Below are 26810 nucleotides of genomic sequence, written 5' to 3' on the forward strand. Positions count from 1 at the left end.
AATAGGGAATGAACTAAACTAACTATGAAAACAATGTTATGAGAACATAACATGAAAACTGAACAGGAGCATGTAAAACCTTGAATGTGAAGAAACCTGAGCATGAACATGAACACTTGAAAGCAAGACTCTGTGGCCTGATGTGACTTGACATGAAGACAACAGGCGACTCGACAAAGGACAGACTTAGACAGAGGACTTTAAAGACACCTAAGGGTAATGAGGGAAGTGGAAACACCTGGGGAACACAGCTGACATAAATGAACCTGAACGCCACAGGGGAAATAAAACAAAATACACTTAACATGGAAACACCAGACCTTTCAAAATAAAATAGGAAACATGACGAAACGTGGCCATGACAACTAAACTTGACAATAAGACATAGAACACACAGGCATGAATTACATGGCAGGCTGGGGGAATGGAAAGGAACACAGGGAGAAGAGTATGGGAACAGATAAGGGGGATGAGACCCGTAAAACACACACACACATGCACATAGAGAGAGTAGTGAGACATAGAAGGGCGAGGCACAAGAGACAGAAGACAAACTAATAATAATACCAGAACATTATTTCATTAGTAATCAAAAATACAAAATAACTCAACTACACCCTTAACTAAGAGTAACACATGAATCTTAAGTAAGAAAGAAAACAACACAAAATAAACTCGAGACTCCGGGTCACAGCCCCAGCCCCTGACAGACATAAATGATGATAAATCAAAATTTTAGTCATTCAGTATAAATTATGGTATGATAATAATGAAAGTCATTCTATCACAGTATCGAAAGACATATGACTGTATCTGACATTATCACTATTGCTATTATGAGAGAGAGAATAATATAGTACATGTCATAGATTGACTGTTTAAAACATGAAAGAACATTATAGGAGACAAAATATGTTTTTTCACTGGAAATAATGGCACATGCTGTTAGTATCCATATGAAGCTTTGTCAGCATTTAAATGTGAGTTCATATCATACATATTTGCTTAGAAAGCTCATAAATGAAAAGACAACTGAAACAGTACATCCAAGGTGCATCAATGCAATTTCTTCACAAGGAGGCAGTGCTGTCTTTATGTGTCTGAACTCATGCTTAAAAAAATCTAACTTGCAGTACAGGATTTCTCGTGTTCCACTTCAGCCATATAGAGTACATCAGTAATAACTACTTTGTCAGGTTGAAAGTTCTTAATGAGAAGAAAGCTGCAATTTAGACTTTAAGTCAATTGTGGACCTCTTCTTAATGAAGCAATGCTTGTTCTTCACTAGGAAACAACGTTGTGCATACATAGAGAAGCATACATGCCTGGATGTGCTGAGAAAATGCAGTTTATTGTTTAAAAATCTGGTTCAAAACAAACTGTGGATTCTTTGTTCTCTGCTAGTCTCAAAGAAGATGCACAGTGCAGTAATTTATTATATATCATATATAAAAGCATGCTGAAAAAAATGGCCTCTACAAAACAAGAGATAAACAGCATTAAGTCATGAAAGTTATACACTTTGGTTTAAGTGTAGTTATAAAAATCACGTGCAATCAATAAATATAAACATTAGCAATGTTGGATTTTGCATGTAGTGTTGCTTTAAAAAAGTGGCATTGTTTGTTTGTCCATGGTGATTTAAAAGAAATGCACATGATGTGCATGTTAACATGGGCAGCTGTCATTCAGGTGGTGGTCTGGGTTGTCTACCAAACTGAAGGTTGGTGGTTTAATTTCCACATACTCCAGTCTGCATCTATAAGAATCCTTGGATAAGATGCTGAAAGTTGTATCCATTGCACCTGTGAGTGTGAATGTGATTGCTAGACAAGGTGCACTGGTATTTAAAAAAAGCCTGTGTGCTCAGAGTAGAATGTGTTTGTTTGGTTTGGAATTAGGAAAAATAATGGGGTGAGGGTGAGGGACTAAGAATAAATAATTACTAATAGTTACACAACAAAATTATGAGTAAGAATTTCTGGCACCATCCTTTTGTGTGTTTGTGTGGTTTTCTTCTATGATTCGCATCAAATTGCACCTACAGCAACAAAGATGAGTGTAAGGTGGTGGTGAGATCCCAACTGAAATACTAAAGAGCAGCAGTGCACATACTTTCTGTTTCAGTCTTTGAATGTTTATTTGTAAGATGTGACTGTGCACTGCATGAGCCATGATGTGGCTTTGAACCACAATCAAGGACGTCAGCAGTCCTAAATCTCATTGTAAGTGTTAAATATTTAGTTTCATTAAATTACATTTTGTTTTATTTAGAGTGACTTTATAATCTTAACCACTGAAAGATGCTTTGTTTAAAAGATAACACAGTTAGTTTCACCAGTGATGTATGTTTGACCTTCAGGAATATCATGATTAAACTTTTAAAGTTACGGGGAAATTACTCAATGTACTTTCCTTGAAGGGAAAGTACATTGCACTAATTTAGTAATACTCTGGTAATTATGAAACAGCGAGATACTGTACTGCACCCTTACTGCTTCCTCTTTGTAGATAATCAGCAATGACTAATTACTGCTTTATGCTGTTCTATGTTTGAAGCAAATGTATCATTACTTAAGTTTTCACTAATCTAGTGTTTTAAGAGTCACATAAATGAAAATGAATTTAATTATTTGGGAAAAAAATTTAAAACATAATGATTTATTAATTTAGTAATAAGAAGACAATTAAACTGGGGAGAAATGTATCATTGATTCATCTATTTATAGATTTATTTTTGGGCCACCTTTGCTTTAGTACCTTCTTCTTCGTACTATATGCTTAAGGTGTTTCACATTTATTTTGGTGCACCAGTGTAGGATTTTAGCTGTAGCTTGTTTGTTTATATTTTCTGCATCTCAGTATTGCTTGGCTACATGCAAAGATGTGTTAAATAAGATCTTTAGATTAATGTCAGAGACAATTTCCTCTGCTTCAGTTGTAAAAAACAAAAAACAAAAACAGAATGTAGTTTCTGATAACCTATCACTTAAAAAAAATTCTTATGGTCTGTTTAAACAAACCAAGAGAACCAACAATCAGCCTAAACCCCTAACTATAAAACCACTGCTGGGTGAAATGAACTACACTGATTATCCTTTTGTTAATTAATGTTCTGCTCTGTTTCTGTCTTTGGAAACTTTGAGGTGTACCACCCTCTTAAACATTGTTAGAGACTGCTAAAATAAAAATACTCCCAAGCCTTGAAGTCGACTGATTCGCTTTAAGAGTAACTATTTCTTTTAATAAAGTCTCTCTCGTTAACACCTTGGATCTAACAAAGGATTCCACTAACTGTGGGATTCTCACAACATTTTGGGTTCTTCCTGCATGAATGCTCCCTCCCAACTTCCTGAATAAAGTGTGAAGCAGACATGCTAAAAACCCAGTGGCACCAAAGCAACAATGTGACCAATACATAAATAAAATAAATTCCAATACAGAGTCAATTGTAAAGAGACTTCCACATTTGTTTTGTGATGGGGATAGAATTAATGTCTGTGAAGGTTCTCAGTCATCCAGGTCATTGTAGTCCAAGGAGCTTGGAAAGAAAAGCGTCTGGACTTCTTTAAGTTGCTTGAAGACATTTCACCTCTCATCGGAGAAGCTTCTTCAGTTCTAGGGTCAAATGGTGGAGAGTCCCAGAGTTAAACCCCGTGGGAGTAACCCCCTGAGAGGGACAATGGACCCCCTAGGGCAGCGGTCCCCTCGGACCGGTACCAGTCCGTGAGTCGTTTGGTACCAGGTCGCGAGAGTTGAGGCTCAGGTGTGAAATGTCTGGTTTTCAGGGTTTTTATCTGTTTTCAGTGTTATTTTGTTATCGTTTTTATCGTTAACTCTGTTTTCCTGGGTCTTTTCACGTGTGTTATGAATAAATCTTCTTTTTTTCGGTACCGGTACTAGTTTTATTTTGTTGTATTTATCCGCGACACCTTAAAGGCCGTTCCGTGAAAATATTATCTGGCATAAACCGGTCCGTGGCGCAAAAAAGGTTGGGGACCGCTGCCCTAGGGGGTCTTTTCTTTCCAAGATAGAATTAATGAAATTCTACTGGTTTCAGGTCTTCCAAAACTGAATAAGTTTGAAGCTTGCAAGTAGAAAGACAGTTGCAACTCTGAATTCAAGATAAGGGCACTATTTTTCACAGGGAGGAAATGCTGTCTTTTTATTTGAAAGAACTGCACACATATAACGAGAGACAGTCAGAATTTATTATTTGAAAAAATATGGCACATATAACAAATTTAAATGTAATCAAATACACTATCAAATGTCAGTTGAAATTACACCTTATGCACTGCTACAGTTTAATTTTAGATTTAGGGTTATATTTAATCTGTGTGGAATGAACGAGTTGTTGCAAATACAAATTTAGAAATTCCTTTTAGAACCTTATAAAAAACCTTGACACTCTCATTTCTTCTGACAAAGCTTTTGCTGTGGAGACATCAAAGTTAGATCTGTACAAAGCCTGCAAGCCCAAACTTAGCATTAGCATTGCAGTGATCAATTTTCAAACACAAACAGCAAAAGCAAAAGATGAAATTTAAACAACCTGCCTTCATAAGCATTACACCTTTATCATGGCATTTCCAATGGTTGAAAATATCCAGTTTCTAGAGTCAGGAATCTTCGAGTATCTATAGATATCTGAGCCACCTGAGTGTGGTCTGACTGCACTGGAGACCACCCCAAATGCCTTTCCATCTTCACACACCAATGGACCACCAGAGTCTCCCTGAAAGTATATACACACCCGATGCTTAAAGTGAATAGTGAAGTTATTACCATAAAGTTTGATTGTCCACATGATATTTAAAGAAATGTATGTACCTCAGCTGGACCTGTGTCTCCCTGAGAGCAGTAGAAGTTTTCCATAGTACATTCTTTATTGTCAATCAGTGTAACACTGATTTCCATGAGTGTGGGAGACATATATTTAGCATTTTTGTCTGTTCGCCCCCAGCCAGAGAGTATACAAGATTTTGGCAAAGTACCATTATCACGACTTGCCAGGGGAATAGGTTTCACATTTTCGTTGAAGTTTGCCTTGGTGCTCAACTTGAGGAAAAAAACAGATATCAAAATGTGATTTTTTTTACAGCATTTTGTAATACAAATGAATGAAGTAAATTAAAAAAAGATATTGTAATAAAAGAAAAATGCAAATGGAAAACAAATATATTTTCTGTGTGATGACATTCTTACCTTTAGAAGCATTACATCATTCACAAAGGAAATTGGGTTGAACTGTTCATGTGGAAATGTTTCTTCCACAGATATGCGTTGTGTTTCTTTACTTGAACGAACATTGTGAAGTCCGACTACGACTATGTAAGACCTGAAATGGTAAAAAACAATTGAATAGCCACAATTGCTGATATCGTGGTACATATAGATACCATTTATTTACAAATTTACAAATGTTTTTGCGTGAGCCTTAATTTTATTATGGATAAGAATTTATGTCAGGGTCTCCATGAACTAGTTTTTGGCCTCATAATTAAATACATTTATGAAACTCACTTGGCGTGACAGTGGGCAGCAGTCATCACAAAATCCTCATTCAGGAGGAAGCCACCGCAGTACTTTTTTTGACCATCTGACATGTTCCTCTCCAAAAGCACCATGTATGGCCTGCTATGTGGCACAGCCTCATGGCCTCCAGTGATCTTCCCCAAGTAAACTGGGAGACAAAAAGAAAAATACTCAGTTAAATAGATCCAGCATCATGCATTGTCTGTCAAATGCTATAAAATGCAAGCCACACAAAAAAAAACCCCACCTACCTTGTTCTTCAAGAGTCAGCACAAGCACGAGTAAGGCCAGGAAGTGGACAGACATGGTGAGGTCACAATTCTACTGAGTTTCTAAAGAGCAGTGGCATCAGTCACAGTCAGTTTCTGTCTTTAAATGCTTCTTCATATCAGTTAGAGCAGGAAGTTGTTGTTGGGTTTTTTTTTGAGTAGTTTGCACAAGCAAATGATTTAGCTTTAAACCAGAAATGTTCAAAACCTCCAGAAAGCTGTATTTTCAGAAGTCAACAAATGAATTTTTATACAAAGTGTAATTTTATAGCTAAGTAGTGTATTTGTCATATTCTATGTAAACATGTGTTTTGCATAGTTAGTTTATAAAGTGTTCGTATCTTTACAGCAGGAAACTATGACTGTGGTAAAAATGTGTGGCCACAGATATAAAACACAGAGAGACGAGATTCTTAAGTAGTAATTTCTTACTATATTTTACAGATTTTGCAAAAGTCATGACTTTTAATCAGTAAGTTATTCCTCCACCTGTTCACTTTTTATGCAAAAAAAGAAATTCTCATATCAGTAAAGAGAGGTCATTTGGAAAAACTGGACTGAATATTATTTATTGAGATGATCGTCAGCAGGGTTGCAAATGTGTGTAGTATTCTGATGTCCTCTTTGGATTACCTTCTTACATTTTCATCTTTTGCACTAGGAGTTGAAAGTGGAGAGGACAACACGGGTGCTGCACCACGAGCTGGGGATTAAAGTTTGAGGTTTTCACGTCATCACCACGGGAAGCCACTGTGTGAAGATTGTGGACTAAACTGTTGCAACTTCCATTCACTTTAGATAACTTCACTATTTCATCTAAAAAGTAGACCTGCATTTGAGTTCGACAGCTAGGCAGCTAATATGCATATTCAATACCACCTTTATTTATAAAGCACTTTAAAATAAACCAGGGTTCACAAAGTGCTGTACGTATAAAAATAGAATAAACAGAAAATAAAATCAAACGTGGTAAAAAAAAAAAATTGAAAATAGAAAAATAGAGTCAACTTCTCAAAATGTGCCAAAGGCTTTACTAAATAAATATGTTTTAAGAAGAGTCTTAAACTCAGAAAGAGAAGAAGTCTGCCTAATCTGTAAGGGCAGATCATTCCACAACTTTGAAGCAGCTACAGGGAAAGCACGGTCACCTCTAAATTTATGCTTGGTTTTTGGCAACTTAAGGAGCTGCTTGGTGGCAGATCTAAGGGAGCAGGTAAACATGGCTGTACTAGCTAAGAAAATACAAGCACTTTGGTGATACTGCCATGGAAAACCTCCCTTTTAACAGGATGAAACCTGTGGCAGAACCAGGCTCAGGGAGGGCCCGACCGTTTGGGGGTGATGAGAGGATGACAAGACAAAGACACACTATTGAAGAGAGCCAGAGATTAACTAATAATTAGATGCAGAGGTGTGTACACACAGTGAGTGAAAAAACAATGTTGAGTGAAGAAGAAACACTCAGTGCATCACGGGTCACATCCCAAGCAGCCTAATGTGTGCAAATACATTTAAAAAAAATAAACGATGTCTATGCAACTTTTGAATTTAGGATATGAACTAGTTAAATGGTTATCATAATTTATTCTATACCAAAACTAAAACTCAAAATACAGTGTGATACAGATAATACGATATGGTTTTGATATTTTTAATACAAATGCCTTTTGTTATGTGTTCCATACCATATTAGGCCTGATTTAAGCCTTATATTTAAGCATTATATCAGGCCTAAAATATGTGTAGTTTGGATCATTACTGTTACAGGTGATGTATAACTGCTGACCAACAAAAGGGTTATTCTGTCCTAACATTAGCAATTTAATAATTTAGACAACTTTTGTCTTGTTGGTTTATAATATTTTAATAAATTTCCTATACGGTTGTCTGTGTGAATTAAAAAAAACAAAAAAAAAATCATGTTCAGTGTTGCATTTCCTTACTTACAAAGTATTCAAAGACACTTCAGTTCTACTACACAAAAAATAAATCTAATGGAATTATTTTAATTTACTTTAACGAGCTCTGGAGTGGTAATAAATTACTTTATTTGATAACTGAATGTATTTAATGACAAAATGATGTTAGTTTTTATTGGAAATGGCACCATATGCTCTCAGTGTCACTTGTCCACTTTGTCAGTTACTTATAAAATAACGTTATTGGTCTTGCATAGTCAATTAGTTTTAAAACCCATAAATGAAAAGGCCTTTATAACTCTGAATTTAAGAAATGAGCGGTGAGACTGTAATGTAATAGTACCTGTTTTACACAAGGAGGCAGTGTTGTCATTTTATTTGAATTAATTAAATTAAAAAAAAAAAAAAAGATTACACCACACACACATGCCGAGAGAATGCCAGAATTTAATGTTTAATGGTATTTGAAAAAAAATTTAGATTTCAAGTCATGATTAATCTGTGTGCAAATATAACTTTTTGGAAATGCAAATGTAACTTTTTTTCCCCTTTTTTTTCCTGCAGTTATATTAAAATAAACTCTATTCTATCTAAATCCCTGCAAAGCCAACAAAACCATACTCACATTAGCATTGCAATGATCAGTTTTTGATCACAAACAGTGAAACCAAATTTTGTGGTTTAAACAACCTGCTTTCATAAGCATTACACCTTTATCATGGCATTTCCAATGGTTGAAAATATCCAGTTTCTAGAGTCAGGAATCTTCGAGTATCTATAGATATCTGAGCCACCTGAGTGTGGTGTGACTGCGCTGGACACCACCCCAAATGCCTTTCCATCTTCACACACCAATGGACCACCAGAGTCTCCCTGAAAGTATATACACACCCGATGCTTAAAGTGAATAGTGAAGTTATTACCATAGAGTTTGATTGTCCATAATTAAAGAAATGTATGTACCTCAGCTGGACCTGTGTCTCCCTGAGAGCAGTAGAAGTTTTCTATAGCACATTCTTTATTGTCAATCAGTGTAACACTGATTTCCATGAGCTTGGGAGACATATATTTAGCATTTTTGTCTGTTCGCCCCCAGCCAGAGAGTATACAAGATTTTGGCAAAATACCATTATCACGGCCTGCCAGAGGAATAGGTTTCACATTCTCATTGAAGTTTGCCTTGGTGCTCAACTTTAAAAAAGAGAAAGATATATACATGAAAATTAAAATATGGGATTTTTGTTGTTTTCTTTCAGTGCAGATTTACTAAAACAAAATTTTCAATATAATTACACAATGTGGTAAATATGTGTTTTCATAAACAAACAATGCTAATAGTAAATAAATATGAATTTTCTGTGTGATGATATTCTTACCTTCAAAAGCATTACATCATTCACAAGGGAAGTTGCATTGAAGTGTTTATGTGGAAATGCTTGTTCTACAGATATGCGTTGTATTTCACTGTTTGAATTCACATTGTGAGCTCCTAGTAAGACTGTGTAAGACCTGAAATAAAAAATATATATATATGTGAAAATATAATTTATGAATGAAATGATGACTGTTTCTGTCAGGGTATTATATTCAGAAAACAAACATTACTAATCACTGTTGTTGACATTATCATATCATTATCACGCATCGATATTACTTATTAAGGTGTTTTGAAATTTTAATGCGTCTTCTTAGCTTTATTATGGATAAAAATTCTGTCAGGGACGCAGACTTTGGTGTCATCTCAGTTGATAGGTAAGTACATGTCTTGAACTCACTTAGCGTGACAGTGGGCAGCAGTCATCACAAAATCCTCATTCAGAAGGAAGCCACCGCAGTGCTTTTTTTGACCATCTGACATGTTTATCTCCAAAAGCACCATGTATGGCCTGCTATGTGGCACAGCCTCATGTCCTCCAATGATCTTCCCCGAGTAAACTGGGAGACGAAAAGAAGAAATACCCAGGTAAATAGATTCATCGTCATGCATTGTCTGTAAAATGCAAGCCCTCATGTCTGTAATAGTCCACATAAAAAAAATAAATTATAAACAACACATACCTTGATCATCAAGAGTCATCACAAGGATGAGTATAGCCAGTATACAGTGGACAGACATGGTGAGGTGACAGTTCAGCTTAGTTACTGAAGAGCAGTGGCACAGATCATTCATAGTTTCTGTCTTTAAATACTTCCTTGTATCAGTGAGAGGAGGACGTATCTGAGTAATTTGCATATGCAAATAATGTGGGTTTGAACCATGCCGTTTAACATCTCAAGAACCTGAGAAAAGTTGCATTTTCATAAAAGAACAGATGAGTTTTTGTACAATGTGTAATTCAATAATTAATGTAGATGTATTGTGTCATATTGATGTATGTCTTTATTTTGTAGCTTTTTCAAGTCAAGACTATTATTAACTTTCTGTTACAAATAATTTCACCCGAGTTCTCATTTCCATAAACATGAATTCAAGAAAATCACCTCATAAGTACATATGTGACCACAGGTTAACTTGTAATTGAGTTAAATGGAGCTTGTATATGAATAACATCAGTGGTAATAATTTAGCCACGGATGCCTCTGTGGTAATACCCAAAGCAGTGAAGATCTCTATTCACATTTTATATTCAATGCCATGCCTATCTCAGAGGAGCCTCAGTTTCGGTCGCGCAACCTCAAAAGTGACATTATTCTGATGTTATCATGTCATAAGAAAGTGGATAAAAATAGGATTTGTTTGAAAGCGTGGTCCGTGGAACTTGAACTGAAATGTGACCCTTGAGCTACCAGAAGAAGGAACAAGTCAGTAGCATAGCATGCAAGAGGAAAGGAGATCAGCTAGCAGACGTAAGCCAGCACAGTGAAGAAAGATTTTTTTGTATGCCACAATTTGTAAGATAAATGTATGTGTTATATATGTAAAATGCAATTTGTGTGTCTATTTATAACATGTGGGTTTAACAGATACAGAAAATGCACTCAGTGCTTCAAGTAAAGGATTCAGTATCAAGCATCAGAATAAACTTCAGCAACAAACAGATTAAAGATTAGAAAAGATTAAAACAGCAATAATTATAACTACTTTCTTTTTCACAGTGTAGTCAAGCCTAAAAGTATGCAGCTTACTGACCACATTGTGTCTGTTACATCACTTCCTCAGTCTAGACTCAAGTATGTCTGTCTTATATCTTGGCCATAAATGTTATTGTCATTGTTTTGAATGATGCACAAAAAGGTTTTAATGTGTTGGACAAAAAGAGAAGATGTGGAAAGATGAGAAGGAAACGAGTGAACAAGTTTTGGGACGTGAGCTCCTGGAGTCCAGGGCAGTAATGGGAATCACAGGAGGAGATGCGAAGAGGAACTTGCTTGCTAGAACAGGGCCTTTACCGTTAGCCCGTCACTTTTATGAGGACCACGGGGCTGAGAGGACTGGCTGGTTTAGTCATTGGACATAGCAGCAAGGAAAGAGGGATAGCAACCATCAATCAAAGTGCAAATTACATGTTTATTAAGAAGAAAGGAAAGGGACAACAATAAAATGAACAGACAGGGAAACAGACATTGCTAGAACAGTCAAAATAGATCAAACTGTGGATTTATCTGAAATCGCATATGAGAACAGAAGTTTATGGCCTGAGACACATACCAGTGTGACACTGACTCGACTCATTCATTCCATTAACTTTCTCATGTTTGTGCTTACATATTAATCTTTCTTTAGTTAAATTTAGACGCATGTTACACTTTATTACAAAAAAAAGTCTCTTTTCTTCAAGGTGGCTCCATCACCGTCACCTCACAGCAAGAAGTGTTGGCCTCACATTTATGTTTAGAGTTTGCACTAGCCTGTCTGACATCCACAGTCCAAAGAAATCATAACAACTGGGAACAAGAAGAGGGATGGACGGACAAATGGACAGCTTGAGATTTGTTCAGCGACATGCAAATGAAGCTGGTAGCTTGCTATCCAAATAAAGACAGCAGTTTTATAGTTTAATGAGAATATGTCTTAGCCAGTGAGGTGGAAAGGTGCCAAAAATAAGCACATTCCTGGTAAAACATGCACACTTGACTAAACTACTTGGAATTATGTGTCACTGGCCCTTAAACAAATAAGTCACAGGCTTTACAACATACTTTTGTGTGCAATATTTTGTGGATTTATTTATTTACTATTTTTACGTCTTTATAAATTAAACCATGTGAATTCTGAATAACTTCCGTTGTTTCTTGTCATTAAAGAACAACAACAAAAAAGCAAAGAAAAGATTTGAGTTTTGTGCTCTTAGGTTCTAGTTCTGGCTGCTTTGAAACGATAGACTACTAACGGTGGTGAGGGTTTAGAAAGTGTGTTTTCTCACGTCCACACCCTCACAGACAATAGATAAGCACAATGCAAAACAACACTTGAAGACAGCTTGACATCTGTGTAGGTTCTTGAAGACGTTTTACCTCGCATCTGAGAGCCGGATGGCCTAGATGACAAAGAACCTACACAGCCCAGTCTAACAATGGAAAGGACACCCACAATTTGCTCAACTAATTTTGAACTACTAGATTGTTTTTGATATTTAATGGCACAGAGTGAGGCATCAGAAAAAGGACTGAAGTTTCATTACCATAACAGAAGAGTTTTAATCTCTATATTCGCACATAAATTAGTTTTCTAACAGCCCATTTGACCTAGTCTACATTGCTAGTCATTTTGAAGTCTTTATGTTGACACTCATTTTTAATCTCAAACAACAGAACAAATGAGTCACATGTAGAAGTGGTTACTCTGCTTAAGATGCAATCTGTAGTGCAAGTTTCCTTTCTCGTAATGAAGAGATAAGATATAGAACTGCATTTTCCTATTTGCTAATGCTAAACTGAAGAGGCCTTACTGCAAACTGCTTAATTACACAGGTCTTTGTAATTAATACAATTTTAGGATAATTATGTGAATTATGAAAATAAATATTAAATGTGTTTTAAATTTGATGCCTAGTGGTGGTCTACGTCAGGTTGTGGCATTGCAAAGAATCAGCTTGCTACGAAAGTCTTGTAAAGGTTTCTGACGAGAGCATCAGCTGTTGGTTTTGAGCCTGCATGAATGATTTTGAATGAAAGTCACATACTCATTTTAATGTGTTCTGAGCTTTTGCAGAGTTTTTGCAGATGGAAAACTAATGCTACACAAATAGACAGCTTGCGGGTAAGGCCTAGGGAGAATGTGAAAGAAGAGTGAGAATAAAAAGCATTCTCAGGTGCACATATAGTTTATATAAAGCATTTTTTTGTCCGAGTCAGACTGTGCTCACTTTGACTTTGACATGTTCTCTTTAAGTTAACTTTAACAAAAAATAGAAAAATCACAAAGAAGTAAAGTGATTTTTTCCAAAGGTGAATACACTTTTAGCTGATTGGCACACAAGTCACTGCAAGCCATTTCCCCCTTTTCTTAATGTAATTGCTTTAGTGCTGTTAGTCATAGAGAGATCTACACAAACCATAATTCATGTGCTTTCCATATGACAGCACATTAAAAAGGAAAGCCCTGAAAATGACTTTTGAGATAAGAGAAAGACTTAAGCATGTCAGTGCAGAATAAATATTTATATATAATGAGCACATATGATGGTACTGCAGTGAAACACAAGAAAATATGTTTTTCCTATCACACTACAATCTCAGTGGCAAGCTAAGGACTTTTATGTGCACAGCCTTTGAAATGAAATCATGTGTTTGTGTGTGTGCTGGACACATTAGATATAAATATATATATATAAGAAAGTTCACTTTCCCACCGCAGACTATCATTCTCTGATGCAAACTTTGGCTTGCATGTGTCATCTAACAGTCAGTCTTACCGCACTGACCAAAGCTTCGGGAGATATTAGATCCTATGATTCAGACATATGATCTTCTGCCGATTTACCTCGCTTCTGCTTGTTTAACAGCTCATAAAGAATGAGCTGTAATTCTCAGGCATCAGCTCCTGAGCACATTTGGTGCTTCTTTGCTCTATTGCTATAAGGCTATGCTTTGTTGGACTGTTTTTTGGGGGGGTCTCAGTTACCCACAAGTAAGATCACACTTAGTTACTGTGGATGTAGAAGGACTAAAAGTACGCAGTGAAAGCATGACGAGACAGAATATATGTAATTGTTGACTGATTACCTAAAAAACATGCGTGCACACAATCACAAACACACACACGCATACAGACACACAGGTGTCTCGTGCTAAAAACGAGCCTCTATTCGAATAACACAGCCCACAAAAAAGAGTGAGCAAAGAGACGAAGCATTTAACTGAGCCTTGAATGCATAAATTATGTCAGCTCCATCGTGTTTTTCTGTTCTTCTTGGACCATTTCAATCTGAAAAACATATGCTGTCTATCCGCTCTCGACATGGAATTCATATTTAGATGTATCAGATTTAAACCAGTATAACGAGAAGATGGGAATTCCAACAAAACAGTTGAGCCACTTTTTTTTTTTTTGCAAGAAAAGTGATACTGGGAACTAAAAGCTTCCAAGTCTTAAGTTGTGCTATTTATCAGGCATTTCAAGAGAACCTGTCAAAAGCGAGGAGGTGTAAACCACATTGTAATTACTGAACATGTTCTCATGGGTAGGATGACCTCTTTATCTAGTCACATGTTCTTAGATAAAGCATGTCAAGTAGAGAAGGTATTCCTCTTATACTTGGATACATCAGTCTTTCTGTTCTCACACACAAAAGCAGTCATATATCAAGCTAGTTAATGTTACCTATATATTGCATTAAAACAGAGCTGCTTTTTAACTTAAACACACTCCAGAAAAAGTGTATTTTGGTGAGTGTTACTTCACTTCGATGTTTGGCCTTCACAGTACAGAATGAATTAGAAAAGTCAAATAATTTACTCTTTAAAGTTCTTTAAAGTTCTTTGACGTAATTCCAACCAAGTTTGACTAACCGAACTCATTGAAAAGTAGATGAATAGTTCCATAAACACTTCTGTGTTTGGATTTGGGGTTTTTAGACAGATTCAAAAAAGAACACTACCTATTCCTCTTCTTAGGCTTCCTTGGAGATTTGTGCGTGCTATTAACATCGCTTTAAAAAAGACAAAAGAAAAGTTTTTCATCAGCGAAGACACTTTTTGATTTAACTATTTACATAATTTAAAATCTGACTGAAATGTAAAATGTCTCTGGGTACCAACACATACAACAGAGAGATCTACACAAACCATAGTTTATAACCTTCTGCGCTGTCTCTCAGACACATATGCATGCATGCATGCATGCATGCACAGAATACGTTTGCAGAGCACAGTATCTCCCCATCAGTCCATCTGTCTGAGCACACAGATCTGGTGATCTGAATAGAGTGTACACCTCTAAAAGAGGTGCATGTCGGTCAGAAAGCGTGGAAACATAAACACACCAGTGAAAGAGTGTTGTCTAGGCTTTCACGGTGGTGCAAAAAAGGTCTAAAAGTAGCTACCATAAGACTAATACATCAGCCCTCTTCAAAGAGGGCAAAGTAAGGGTCAGATGTAATTAATAGGAATGGAAAGCTGATATTTAGATTTTCCTGTTACCCCCGTTATGGCTGTGTGAAATGATCGAAGTGCCAGATGTTGGAAGTTAGGACTGGTTTGGTCTGACAATGTCACACTGGGTCATGATCTGCTGTGTTTAGACTGCTGAGTTCAGGATTCACCTTTATTTTTGTGAAGGCTCATTTGCAGAGTTTCTCTCTATTTTCCATTTATCAATTCTTTTAATAGAAATTTTGAAGTTCAAATGGGAAAAGTCGTTCTTACCATACAGGCAGATTCATAGAAAACCTCTTAGATTTTTAGCTTTGTCCTCTGACCACTGTTATCCCTTCTCTATAGTCTTTTTAAGATCTGTTTTCCATTCTACTTCTGATTCCATGTGTTTTGTCCGTGTGTGTCCTCACAATGACATTTTTCTAGAAGGTTTGGTTTAAGGTGCTGTAAGTTTGATTGTGCTGTTTTATGTTTATCTGTTTTATATTATTGTGAAGCAGAAGTTTTTTTCCTGTGAAAAGTGCTATATAAATCAATAAAGTAAAGTAAGGTTAGGTTACATTTAGATTTAAGATAGTTACAGTAAAATAAGCCACAGTGGCTAAAACATGGTTTTAGATCAGGGAAACAGATTGAAGTTAGCGTTACGTTATTTCAAAAGGGGCAATTGATATGTGTTTAATTTCTTCTGTGAAAATATGAGGCCAAAATCCTTGAATTCTTCCTCTGCTCCCAACATCATCTACTAATTTTGTTTTGCAATGTGGGGATTTCATAAAACTATTCTTAAAGAAAGACTACTGTCACCTTTTTCTGCATAGCAGGAATACCTGCACTGTGAATGTCTTTTATCAGGGCCAGGTTTCTCTTTGCCCGATTCCCCAGATTCCATTTTTACACAGGAAGCCTTGAGTAGATTGCTCCCACAGAGGATAAATGAAACTGGTATTCTGAGTATTTGGCATTCAGTATTCAGCTGCGAGAATAAAATGTCAGTATCTGCAGGCATTTGAATTAATGGTGGACACAGAGGACATGGATAAAGAGGATGAGAGTGAGAACAATAGAGTGTGTATCTGTAGAGTGGTCTGCCCCGAGGTGGAAGAAGAAGCAGACAGTCTGTGTTTATCATTAAATGAAAATTTGCAATGGAGAAAACAGATGAGCACTTCTTATCTGACTATTCCTGACAGCTGTGATCAGACACAAGAGGTGCACGAGTGTGTTTTTATGTGCATTTGTGCCCGAACGAGTCTTTGCGTCTCCTTTTTTGTGTTTTTCAGAAAGAAATGGTGACACAATTTGTTTTCACTCCTGGACCACCCACACTACTACCAAAGCGCTCTGCTCTGATTTCTCTATGATTTACATTTGACTGAACTGAGCTGGTAATGCTATAAAAGCCTCTCAACACTGTAATCTCAAGATGAAAACTGCAACACAACGGTCATTTAAGTGATCTTTTATTAATTTCCATGAATTCAAAACTTTCTTTTGCTGTTTTGTTGTGCTGTATTACAGCAGACCTGGCATTACACCGTTTCTTTATGATTTAGTGTGACATCACTGGCTCGGTTACTCACTTAATAGCTTTAATATATCAATGTCACACCTGCTGTTTACTGACCTAGCTGTGACTCCATTTGGCTAAGTAGATCAAACCTATTTAGAATAATAGTTCAACAAGAAATGAGAAAAGAGAGAGAGATAAACATCAGAAAGTATGAGGAAGACTGATGAAGTATTAAAAAAAACCTGTGGAAAATTTCACCTTTGTGGGATTGTTTATAGGACTGTTGATGGTCTAGAGGCTGTCAGGAAAATGGGTCAGAGGGAAAGACAAGTATCCATACTTTACTTGTCATACATAATTTGACTACACTTAGACCTATCATGACATGAAAGGAGCCACATGACATACTGTTTAGAGCACAAGTTCAGACACATATTATTACAGCGTGTTTCACGTTGTACTTCTTAGGTTTCATTTCTTTTAACAATTCCTCGTTTGCCACAATGACTCATATCCTATATGTCTGCCTCTTAACAGTGTAGTATTCTTTTCAAGGTCTCAGAATTTTCATATTACAGGCCACTCATAATCTCGTACAACAGATTGCACAATAAAGCATGAGGATGAATGCAAAAGCAATTATAGAAGAATTTAAAATGCTCTGACCTCCTTTCAAAACATTTGTTTTTGAAGTTTGAAGATATCGCTAAATACATTCACCACCTTCTTTATTAAGTAAACTTTGTTGGTACTGGGTCAGAACCCTTTTTGCCTTCAGAACTGCTATAATTCTTCATGTCACAGATTCAATGAAATCCTGAAAACATTCATTACATTCATTCAAATTATAGCTTAATTTTCCTGATCTTACCTAACAGGAGTGGCACCAGGTTTGATCCTCCATTTGCTTCAAACATGTCATGCATTCAGAGATGCTCTTCTGCATACTTTGGTTGTAACAAGCAGCAATTTGTGTCACTGTTGCCTTCCTATCAGCTCAAAACAGCCTTGCCATTCTCCTCTGTACTGGTATTTTAACCCACAAAGCTGTTGGTTACTGGAAATCTTTTTTGAACCATTTCCTTTGAATTTTGGATGTGGTTCTGTTGGAAATTTCTAAAATACTCAGACTGGTCCATGTGGCACCAACAACCATACCACATTCAAAGTCACCTAAATCACTAATCACTGATACTTAGTTTGAACTTCAGCATTTCATTTGAGTTGCTTGGGTGATTAGATATTTAAGGCAGTTCATCAGTTCATCATGTGCATCATATAAAGTGTATTTAATATTGTACTGCTATCTTGTTTATAGAGGCTGAAAAGCATCTTGCATCTTGTGAAAAATCAAAAAGGTCAAAGTAATAACAAAAAATTAATTAAGTATCTACTTTTTCTGCAGGACCATTTAGCTCCTTGAACGGTTTAACCTGTGGAAAAGATGAGTGAGCTGTCAGGACTTGGTTTTTAGAGAAAAAGAGACGGGTTCAGTTTACATCTTTTAAAAAAAATGCATAACTGCACTTTCAAAAAACTGTAATAAATGCAGATTCAGCAAACACATGTAAGAGCTAACTTTGAGGAAGTGGAAAATTAATAACATCTACAGTTGTTTAAGTAATTTTGGTCTTTTGCTCATTCATTCTTATTTTCCATGAAGTATGCTGTCAGAACTGCTCGTCGATAACCGTTATGCAGCAACACCACATCCTAGAGAGCACTTCTTTCCTGGTAAAACTGAACTCTGAGAGTCACAGAAGCTACAGTAATCTATAGTAATAATATATGTCATGCTGCAACAGAAAGTAGTTCATAAAAACCTACCTACTGTGCAGTTGACACATAGTGTCAACTTTTATCATAAACCACTTCCTGAGATTTAACAACCAAACAAACATTGGCCTTTGACTCATTCTCATACAGTATATTTTCAGTAGTAGATGATCAGAAGGTAGAATGGCCTGATTCAGTCATCTGTAGTTTCTATTTAACTGGACAACCACAGGACCTTTAGACCTTCACCTCTGAAACTTGGATGTCATGGCACCTCATTAATTGTTCCACAGTGACTCCTTTGCTCCTAGCTCACACTCATGGGCAGTCAGAAAGGCACAGAGGTTTCCCTGAGAATGCACAGCTTATGACAAAGTACCTCTTTCCATGACCTACTTTTTTGAAAATGTAAGTCATATAATTTCCAGAACTGAACTGAAATTTAGGAACACATGGAGAGACAAGCAGTGTCTGAGGTTTGGACTGATTTTGCTCCCCCACATGATGAGTGCAATGTGGTAAAATGCATATCTGCAACACCTTCCTGTTTCACCAGCAGCATTTTTTTTCTTGTGATGAACATATGAACAAATCATTTGAAAGTGCTGAAAGGGTACGTGAAAAGACACATTAAATAATAAACATGCAGAGTTATACAAGTACAACACCCAGTCAAATGTATCCTGACACGCTCCTCGACTGTGCAAAAGGGGAGAGAAGAACCTCATATACATTAAGTGAATATATACATGGGGGACATTATCTGCAGTAGTAGCATTGTATGCAGCAAGTAGGTGAATTTTATACATTAAATGAATTCAATAAAATAGACAATCTGAATATTTTAAATTAAAAATCTGAAATGTACATTGTGCAGGTGGGTGCTAAAGTGTTGCTGACGTTCAGCTGGAGGTGGTTATCCTGGCACGATGATGCCAGATTCTTCACTTCATCAATGTAGGCTGCCTCATCATTGTTGCAGGTGGCGCCAAACACCACTGTGTCATCAGCAAACTTCACAATGGTGTTGGAGCCATGGGTGGCCACACAGTCTGAAGTATACAGGGAGTAGAGCAGTGGCGAGAGTACACACCCCTGTGGTGCTCCCGTGTTGATGGTGATGCTGTTAGAGACGCATCTACCCATGCTCACCACCAGAGTTCTGCCAGTCAGGAAGTCCAACACCCATGCACACAAACGGCTGTTGAGTCCTAGATCCCTCAGCTTTGTGAACAGTCTGCTGGGCACTGTTGTGTTAAACGCTGAACTGTAATCAACAAACAGCAGTCTCACATAGTTATCCTGTTTCTTGTCCACGTGGCTAAGGGTGGTGTGCAGGACATGGGCGATGGCATCCTGTGTGGATCTTTTGGGTCGGTAGGTGAACTGGGGCGGATCTGTGCTGTTTGGGATGGAAGAGGAGATGATGTTCTTCAGCAACCTCTCAAACACCTTCATTACTACTGAGGTCAGTGCAACTGGCTGGTAGTCGTTCAGGCATAAGGGCTTGTTGTTCTTGGACACAGGGATGATGGTGGATCTTTTGAAGCATGCGGGGACGACAGACTTCGCCAGGGGACTCTGTCAGAATTAATAGTGACAACACTGCTCTCCAACGCTCCCCTTGCAAGTAAAATGTACAGTAGTGTCTGTGTGGTTGCTTTCAGTAACAGTTTCTGTTTACCAGCAGGGTTGACTTAAACCCAACAGACTCATTGAAGATGGAATTGAATACACCTGCTAGCTGGTCAGCAGCCGGTGAGGCTTTCCTTGTGTTCACTCTCCTCAGTGCCACTTGGACGTCATGCTCCGCGATGCTGTGTTTGTTATTAGATTTATAAAATACCACAGTTTTCTCTTGGTCTTATCATTTTATTTTGTTGTATTTATCCACGACATCTTAAAAGCCAATCTATGAAAACATTGTCTAACATTAAACCAGTAAGTGGTGCAAAAAAAGTTTGGGGACTGCTTGCTGCTCTGAGGGAAATCCAAATGCTTTCTTGATTTAAAAAAAAAAAAAAACAAAAAAAAACAGCAACAGTGTAAAGTCACCTCTCTTCTCCTCACAACAGGACTTCACTAACTAATGGGTGACAACATGGTGGCTACATCCATCTTCAGGAACAGATTAAAATACAGGCTACATTCAGTAAAATGGAAAAAAAAAAAGGTTTCACGGGACTCAGAAAAAATGTACTGCTTCCAAAGGAATTTAAAGGGTAAACAGCATCCAGGTGCTGCTAATCAAATGCACTCGATGAACTAATCATCAAAAAATCTGACCACTTTTGGTAGTTTGTTATTCTGGATTGTTCCGGCGTGTGTTAACACAATGCCACGATCTTGCTCTGAGTGGGCCTGAACATGTACGGCTTGTTTGGAAAAAGCACCAAGAGAAAGCCTCATCCCTCTAAAAGAAACATAGCAATATAACTGGAGTTTGCACAGTTGCATCTGTACAATCCACAAGACTTCTAGAGCAGTGTCCTTTGGAGAGACAAGACCACAGTAGAGATTGTTTGGCCATACTACAAAGTGGTACATTTGCAAAACCCAAACACAACATATCAGTACACACACCTTATACCAACTGTCAAGCACAGTGGATGAAAAATTATGATTTAGGCTTGTTTTGCAGCAACTCTAGTCACATTGAGTTGACCATGAACTTGTGGACAGAAATGCAGCTTTTCAGACAGAGTGACATAAACTGACCTTTATTTAGCAAAGCTTGAATTCAAAAATGGGCAGAAACAAAGTCCATAAAGAAAGAAAGCAAACAGCAAACAGTATCATAGAACTAAAATCTAAGGCAAACTGAGGGCTTAAATACCCACAAGAGGTAATTAGGGAGAGGGAACAAGGAACAGGTGTACTGAAGAGACAGATGGGAAGTAAAACCAAATACAAGGCACAAGGAAACATGGCTATCAAACTAACACAGATTGGTGGTTAAGACAAAAAGTAAACAATAACTGTAAGCAGCTATAAAGCCATGCACAGCAGTTAAATACAAAGGAAAGCACAAAGGAGAAAACTAAGCAGAAAACAGACTAAAATGATGTTTTTTTATCATATGTTGGGTTTACTCAACTTAATTACTCAGCAACATAATTAAGCACAATGGAACTTAGGAGTCCAAAAACACAAAATGCTGGATCCAAGACAATGGTAAATGGCCTGCATTTGTATAGCGCTTTACTTAGTCCCCAAGGACTCAGGATTCAGTCATTCACCCATTCACACACTGGTGATGGCAAGCTACACTGTAGCCACAGCTGCCCTGGGGCACACTGACAGAGGCGAGGCTGCCGGACAATGGCGCCACCGGGCCCTCTGACCACCACCAGTAGGCAAACATGGGGTTAGTATCTTGCCCAAGGATATTTGGCATGCAGCCAGGAAGCAGCCTGGGATCGAATCACCGACCTTCTGATTACTGGCTGACCTGCTCTGCCACCTGAGCTAAAAGCCACCCAGATAATGACAGAAGCCGTCTGTACACCAAATAGTTTTAGAGCCAAATGTGCTGACATCTGTCTGAAAGCTAAAGCTTGGATGAAACTGGGCCATGCAACAAGACAATGATTCCAAGCACAGCAGCAAATCTACAACAAAACAGCTCGAAAAAAAGAAAGAATAGGTGTTGTAATGACCAATGATTGAAATGCTGTGGTGGTACCCTAAGACATAGACAAATGCCCGCAAGCTTCAAATAACATGACGAATCAGTAAACTGAAAAAGTCATACAGAAAACAGTTATGAGTTCTTGCTGCTGAAGCTGGTTCCACAAGTTTCTAAATCATGGGGTGTACTTCGTTTTTCTCATAATTGCAGAGATTCCTGTAAAGGTTCCAAGTATCAACAATACTGGCAGTCTGTAGGAGCGAGACTGGTCACTTCTCTTGGTTGTTGTTGAAATCCTTGGTGTTGAAAGAGTTATTTACACGCTAGAGCCAATTAATGCATTTTTTGTTTGACGCATGCGAAGTGGTTTCTGTGCAGATGATAAAATCATAACTGTACAAGCTTGCTGTGCAACATGTTGCTATAGTTACAAACCAAATGTGCTGCAAGTTCAAAACATAGCAAAATTGTGGTGAATTACAACCAATGGAGAGAAGAGACGCATGTTAGCAACAGTGAAATTACACTTGCAACTTCCCTCCTCAGTGAGACTCCAATGATTACTTATGATGCATATCTTAGCAGTTATATATGGGTCTTGTTTCGATATCACCACACAAAGATGTAGGTGATAGAAAGTGAGCGAGTCGAAAGGTACCCTGCAGAAATATTTCAGTTTGAAAAGAATTGGGCGCATTTTATGAAGCAAAAATACATATAAAATCAAACAAATAAGAAATAAGTTACCACTGGAACAATCTGTTTTCTGATGATTAAAATTTTTTCAAAAACTACATTTTGAGTAAAATTTCAAGGGTCATATCAATCTATCCATCCATCCATCTTCTTCAGTTATCCAATTTAGGGTTGCACAGCCGCCATAGAGTGAGGGGCAGGTTACACTCTGGACAGGTCACCAGTCTGTCATAGGGTTAACACAGAGAGACAGACAATCATTCACACTCACATTCACATCTATGAGCAATTTAGAATCAACAGTTAACCTAACATCACTAACAGGATGTCTTTAGACTGTGGGAGGAAGCTGGAGTGCCCAGAGAGACCCTAAGAAAGAAGTCCCAATACTTTAAATATCTTGAATGTGGAAAACCATTTCACCAACTATAATAAATCCAAAGCTGTGTGAATGAATAAAGCTGAAAATTTAATGAAACTGTATCTGAAATGAACAAATCTACTTTGAGCCCAGTAAGTGTCCCCAAAACTTTGGTGGACACGACTCTACCGGTTGCCTGATGTATCACTTGACCAGAAAGGTTTGAGAAAAGATTATAAAATTTAGTGAAGATGGAGTCAAATTTGATACATAAGCAATGATTGTAAATGTATCCTCATTGGTCCAAACATTACAGGACTCTCCCTGAAGATGCTACAAAAACAGTGAACATGCTGAGCTTTCACACCATGAAACCTTTGTCTCCGAATGCTCACTTTCCCAGATGGAGGGTCCCCCTTTACAAATCGATCCTTCCACCGTAAGCCCTGTGTGCTCTCATACTCTGTGGGACAGCGCGCTTGGAGGGAATGTTTGAACTGAGTGCTGTGATGTGGTTGAAAGCCACGGGCCAACGCAGATTACATCTTTCCTTTCATGGTCTGTCAAATGGCCTTTTATAGAGCCAAGCTTTCTTTTCTTAAAACCTAACATTCATTGTAAAAAGCTTATGCATAAGATTGATGGTTATGTCTAGTTTGATGTTGTTTAGTAATCTTTTATATGTCCTCTGATGGAAACCTGGGGAACATTTTAGATATATTGCTGTTGGAATGACATAGAGGCCAGTTTTACTGTGAATAGCTTCTGTTGATCTCCTGTGTAAGTACAGAGCAGAATATGTCTCACAAACCTTTCTTACCAAATGAACTGTTTTATCATCTGTTCTATAAAACAAAGCACCTACGTACAAGTTCGATTTTTGTTTACTTTATGAGAAAGTCATTATCCGATCTCTGATCTATATTGTTCCAGGCTGTAATATTCCCTCATAAAACATCCTCTCTATTTTCGAGGGCAATGGAGAACAGCACGTTCCTGCAGGAGTGCTGTTATGGGACATTTGCACACTTGTGAGGCTTGAAGTATCCTAGGGAGGAAAGTTATAGTCAGTCCTGCTGATTGCAACAGACAGTAACAGACATAGCCTAAACAGCACGTGTGCATGGGTAACTTTTGAATGCAATGTTCCAGGAGCAGTTTCTTTGTTTTTCTTTTTCCTTACTTTTCCTTTTCTTTTGTCCTAACTCAGACCCACATCTGTTTGTGACATATTTAAATGAGATTTGTACTGTCTTTATAATATCCTACCTCTGGTAAAACTCCAGGAATTTATGTGGACTGGCTCCATGTCCAAAGGTAAAAAAAAAAGCCGAAGCTAAATTGGCAAATAGCCTGATGGTACCATAAGAAATTATATACCATGACAAATTACAGGTTGTTGGCATGGTACTGTAGAAGCAAAGTTATTGAATATGCTGGCCTCTGTGAGCCTTGGGACTGGAATTTAATAATATATCGCCTGATGTTTTTCAGAGGGTCCAGTGGTGTAGACATCTGTTGACTGAAAGGTGATTTGCTTTCTGTCCTTTTGTGCCAGAAAGTCTACTTATAATTGTGACTCTTGCTTTATAATTGTAGCTTATTCTTCTAACAGCAGTATAAATGGGTTTGTGAAGGTCCTGTTTTTATTACAGTCTGCTTCTGTGTGTTGTGGGATGTTCTGCATTAGTCAAAAGAATGAATAAGAAAGTTAAAGTGTGCATATATTTTATTGTTTTGAACAGGTATGCAAAAACAAACAAATAAATAAATGAAATTTATGCTTGAAGATTATTAGATATATTTGAGTTCAGAATTCAGATCACTAAATCTAGAATAACATAAACGTGTGTTCACGTATTTGCATGTGACTGCAAGAAGTGACAAAACCAAGAATTTATCAAAAGGCCAACACAGCTCATTTAATATAAGATAATGTAACCTTTATTAGTTCCACACATGGCAAATTTGTTGTTAAATGGCTAAATGTCCTCCTCAACATGTCTTGAAGTTCTCCAGAGGCCTGGTAATGAACTAATCATTTGATTCAGGTGTGTTGACCTAGAGTGATATCTAAAACCTGCAGGACACCGGCCCTTGAGGCCTGGAGTTCCCAACCCCTGCCCTAGGCCAGCAGTATACCACTTGGGATGGTGACAAATGGTATGCTGTTTTACAGCACTTTTAGCCTGGACAGAAATATCTCTTTCTATTTATTACAGATATTCATGGTTTTCAGTGGACGAATCCTGATGACTTTAATGATCATCTGATATTCTGATATCTGGCGACCTATGATGTTTACATTTTATCATTCATCCATGACAGACACAATGTTTACCTGTCTTTTAATCAATTGGTTGAAGATTGATTTTATCCATTATATATTGGGTATTGTGCAAATATTTAATACGCCTGATGATTTGGCTTTCAGCCCATTAATTAAGGTGAAATTTATGTCAGTAGAGTCCTCAAACTCAGATTGCAGGTTGCTAATCATAGTATCATTGATTTATGTCAATTTTCCATATTCTGGTTCACAGCCACCGACTGATTAAATTCAGCACTGGCTAAAACTATACAAAGTATAGCTGATTTTATTTTATCCAATCAGCACCATATGTCAACACAATTCAACATAAACCATATGGTGCACTGTAAAATCATCATCACAGAGGCACCCCCATGACAACTACATGTCTACATTTCAGATGGTGAACTCCTGCCTCCCCTCTTCAGACACTACTACCTCAAACAGTCTGTGTGCTAAGCTGGGAGCCTTGAAGAACAAGATGTATTGTGTCTGGATATAATCAGGACTGAGGACATGAAGGAAGGAATGTAGCACAGTCTGATCTCTCCTGCAGACACGTAAGGAGGTGAAGGTGGGGGGTGGGGGGCACAGACTTTACAGAGAGTGACTCAGCATCTCAAAGTCATGCTCTTGTTGTCTCACGAGTGCAATTAAATTATGTCTTTCCTCTACAAACCGGTTGGAGAAAACATAGTAAGATTTAAGATTTTTTGGAAGTTAAATAAGGCACACTTTATGAAGTAATGTCATTTGGAAATTGGTTTGACGCTTTCTCTCCCTCTCTCTCTCTATTATATAGTGTGACTGTTATTTAAGATCCATGATCTGGTTATAGTTATCACTTGAAAATAAAAAGCATGCTTTTCTTCATATAAAAACTGCTTTTTACTTTTCTGCACCAATGATATCACTGACATGATGAATACTTCATGCCTTAAAAGATCAGTAATTCAGATAAAGCTTTCAGTTTGTATCTATCTAGTGCACATCCTTTGTGTGTGGGTGTGGGTGTGGATGTGTGTGTGGGCGTGGGCGTGGGTGGGTGGTTGTAACAGAGAGCCTGTTCATTTTCCTGTTTTCTGTAAGTTTCCACAATTCAGACCAAAATTTGGTCTGGTGACTTAACTCGCCTTTCACCCATTTTCCTTTCCTCCTGCAGCTTTATGTTTGGGTAAAACCAAATGATGCCTTTAGTCTGCATCAGCTGCCGCCAGCAGTTTAATATTGTAAATCTGTAATGGCGTGAGCAGCCATCTC

General features: G+C 37.5%; 2 protein-coding genes across 2 annotated transcripts; both read right to left on the reverse strand.

Annotated features, from left to right (window-relative positions):
• Nucleotides 1-4189: 4189 nt before the first annotated feature.
• LOC309701231 (granzyme G-like) lies at nucleotides 4190-5875 on the reverse strand. Its single transcript, XM_082525330.1, has 5 exons — nucleotides 5790-5875; nucleotides 5527-5686; nucleotides 5209-5341; nucleotides 4834-5061; nucleotides 4190-4738 (listed from the first exon to the last, which is right to left on the reverse strand). Exons 1-5 carry the CDS (start codon nucleotides 5842-5844, stop codon nucleotides 4571-4573), a joined length of 744 nt encoding a protein of 247 aa, XP_082381456.1. The 5' UTR covers nucleotides 5845-5875; the 3' UTR covers nucleotides 4190-4570.
• Nucleotides 5876-8163: 2288 nt separating this feature from the next.
• On the reverse strand, nucleotides 8164-9898 carry LOC309701378 (granzyme G-like). The gene is made up of 5 exons (XM_082525502.1): nucleotides 9785-9898; nucleotides 9502-9661; nucleotides 9103-9235; nucleotides 8690-8917; nucleotides 8164-8599 (listed from the first exon to the last, which is right to left on the reverse strand). Exons 1-5 carry the CDS (start codon nucleotides 9894-9896, stop codon nucleotides 8432-8434), a joined length of 801 nt encoding a protein of 266 aa, XP_082381628.1. The 5' UTR covers nucleotides 9897-9898; the 3' UTR covers nucleotides 8164-8431.
• Nucleotides 9899-26810: the final 16912 nt, after the last annotated feature.

This window comes from Aulonocara stuartgranti, assembly GCF_965226115.1.
Source record: "Aulonocara stuartgranti genome assembly, chromosome: 23".
NCBI lineage: Eukaryota > Metazoa > Chordata > Actinopteri > Cichliformes > Cichlidae > Aulonocara > Aulonocara stuartgranti.